This window comes from Protobothrops mucrosquamatus, unplaced genomic scaffold (assembly GCF_001527695.2).
Source record: "Protobothrops mucrosquamatus isolate PMUCROS unplaced genomic scaffold, P.Mucros_1.0 scaffold823, whole genome shotgun sequence".
Taxonomy (NCBI): Eukaryota; Metazoa; Chordata; class Lepidosauria; order Squamata; family Viperidae; genus Protobothrops; species Protobothrops mucrosquamatus.
In genome coordinates, this window is record NW_015387084.1 from 58812 (window position 1) to 61758 (window position 2947).

The 2947-nt window shown below is 37.6% G+C and overlaps 1 protein-coding gene across 1 annotated transcript; it reads left to right on the forward strand.

Annotated features, from left to right (window-relative positions):
* The first annotated feature begins 494 nt into the window (after positions 1–494).
* On the forward strand, positions 495–1454 carry MC2R (melanocortin 2 receptor). The gene has a single exon (XM_015818930.1). The coding sequence runs from the start codon at positions 495–497 to the stop codon at positions 1452–1454; it is 960 nt and encodes a 319-aa protein (XP_015674416.1).
* The last annotated feature ends 1493 nt before the right edge of the window (positions 1455–2947 follow it).

Sequence of the window (2947 nt, forward strand, 5' to 3'; positions counted from 1 at the left end):
GAATGAGTCTGACTAAATATGAGTAGAGTGGGTCAACTGTAACTAGAAACTCTTATATTCTGCTTTGATCTTTCTAGATAGCACAGGAAGATCTGAAAGGGGTTCATATGAGCATTCATCTGAAGGTTTGTTAAAGGATCCAGGGAACTTGGAATCCAGATAAAACAATCCCACTCAAACCTTTTGTTTATATAGGAAAGTGGGCCAAGCGGGCAAAATCCTGCAACTGTGTGTGCATCCCATGGGGATGAAATTGATGCAGGCATTCCATAAACTGGCATATCTTGTCATTCTCTGTTCAAGGATAATATATGAAAAGGACTATTTATTACTGATCAATCAGTTCATAGCAATTCTCTCAGATCTAGCTGAATTAGATGTTCAGCTTGATCTATTTGCAGTTGCCTAATCAAGTCAGAATAACTGTCATGCATTTCTCTCTACCCACCCACCCTTATTTCCTCCCGCACCCTCAAATCAAAAAGGTTAAGGAGATGAAGACCAACACGGCTTCTGAAATAATAAGACTTCTGGAGGAGAGAAGTATTCATGTCTTTGAAAATCACAGTGAGCCATCACTGAACATCTCCGACTGCATGACAATTGTTGTGCCAGAGGAAGTCTTCTTCACCATTGCTACAGTAGGAATCCTGGAGAACCTGCTGGTGCTCATTGCAGTAGGGAGGAATAAGAATCTGCATTCCCCCATGTACATTTTCATTTGCAGCTTAGCTGTTTCAGACATGTTAGGAAGTTTGTCCAAGACTCTGGAGAATATCTTCTATATCATATTTTGCAAAATGAGATACCTTCCATGTCGTGGAAAGATGGCAACAACTCTGGATGATATTATAGATTTCATGTTTATTTTATCTTTACTGGGATCGATTTTCAGCCTTTCAGCCATTGCCGCTGACAGATATATAACGATATTCTATGCACTGCGTTACCATAACATCATGACTCAAAGGCGGGCTTTGCTGATTTTGCTGGTGATTTGGGCTTTCTGTGCAGGGAGTGGCATAGCAATGGTGATTTTCTCCCATGAGACTGCAACTATTGTATCTTTCTCAGCTCTGTTTTATTTCATGCTCATTTTTATCCTCTGCCTTTACATCCATATGTTTCTGCTTGCCCGTTCCCATGCCATAAAGATTGCCTTGATGCCTGCAAGTTCTGTCCACCAGAGAGCTAGCATGAAAGGAGCCATTACGTTAACAGTGTTACTTGGTGTTTTTCTCTGCTGCTGGGCTCCCTTTGTTCTTCACATGCTTCTGATACGGTTTTGCCCCGAAAACCCTTACTGTGTTTGCTATTTGTCCATCTTCCATGTCAATGGTATGTTAATCATGTTCAATGCTGTCATTGATCCCATGATTTATGCATTTCGAAGTCCAGAACTGAGAAGTACTTTTAAAAGATTGTTCTGCTGCTGGCAGCCAAGCTGGACTTAGCTACTAGAAATTCAAAACTCCAGTGAGCAAGTTATCATGTAGGATCTCAAGGATTCTAAAGCAGGAGTCTCCAACCTTGGCAGCTTTAAGACTTGTGGACTTAAACTCCTAGAATATGCATACGCTGGCTGGGGAATTCTAGGAGTTGACGTCCACAAGTCTTAAAGTTGCCAAGGTTGGAGACCCCTGTTCTAAAGGATTTAAACATGTCAATTATCAATGCAGCTCCCCCAAGCTTAGCATCAGTAATTAGACTGCCATCAGATATAGGCCTCACTCAGATCTTTGTACATAGATAATGAAATTCCTTAGAATTTGCCAAAGGAATCTGGCAGTATTAGGGCATTACAACTGAAGTTGCTATATTATTTACTGCTGATCAATGCATATGTTTTCTGTAACCAATTAAGACATTCTTTGAGCTAATGCACATATTTATCCTTTATTCTTTCCACCTAGTAATAGAATTTTGCTCAAATCTGTACATGGCACTATATGCTGCAGCTGTTAAACAAGAATCAGATTGTAAAATATGTTTTTGTTCCCCTTTGCTTTAGGTTCCATCTTCCTCTTATAAAAACAATGTGTATCAATGATTTGCAGAATCAAAGAAAGTAGCTTCAATACTGCTAAAGAATAGCCAGGTTTCAGACCCATAGAGCATGTTATAATCTAGGATTAACATTCAGGAAACATAAGAAATATCTCCAAAACATAAGACCAACAGTCATGACTAATATATTTAACCCCCATGTACAAAGGCATCCCCTCCCTCTGTACCAATTTCTTGGGAACACATTGGGATATGTTACTACAGTCAAGACCTGGGTGATATGCCATAGATACCTGAGAGGTCATTAAGGAAACAAGTCAATGGACTAAATAAATTTGTTATCCCACATAATGATGCTTTTCCATAAAGAGGTGGCTATAAGGTGACATACATTATCTGTGCTGTGTTTTTTTTTAAAAGAAATTAACACCTTAATTATTATCTGACTCTGACCCAAATATTGTTGTTGTTGTTGTTGTTGTAGTCGTCATTTCATCTCATTATCGTCATCACCCTCATCACACTATTTGTGTTATCTCTTATTTAAAATATCACAGCTTTGATAAGAAGAATATTACAATGGACAAAATGGTCAATAAATAACATCAATAAAATTGTTATCAATTAATAAAACAAATTTCACACTTTCTATAATATTTGTTACTTCTTAGATGAACTATAAGTATCACAAAATATTTTACAAACTACCCACTATATTCATCTTAGATATCTGGAACAAAAGAATTCAAGCAGAAGCAAAGAAAATGTGCCCAGATAAAAATGTTCTTGGTTATTTCAGGTTAACTTAATATTTCTCATCCAAACTGCTTCTTGTGCTGAGATCCACAAAGGTGTTTTCAGGCGCAACCTGAGTTGGTATTTATTCCATATTCTCAATATGATACATCTAACATAATGATTTTTAAAATCCACCTTAACC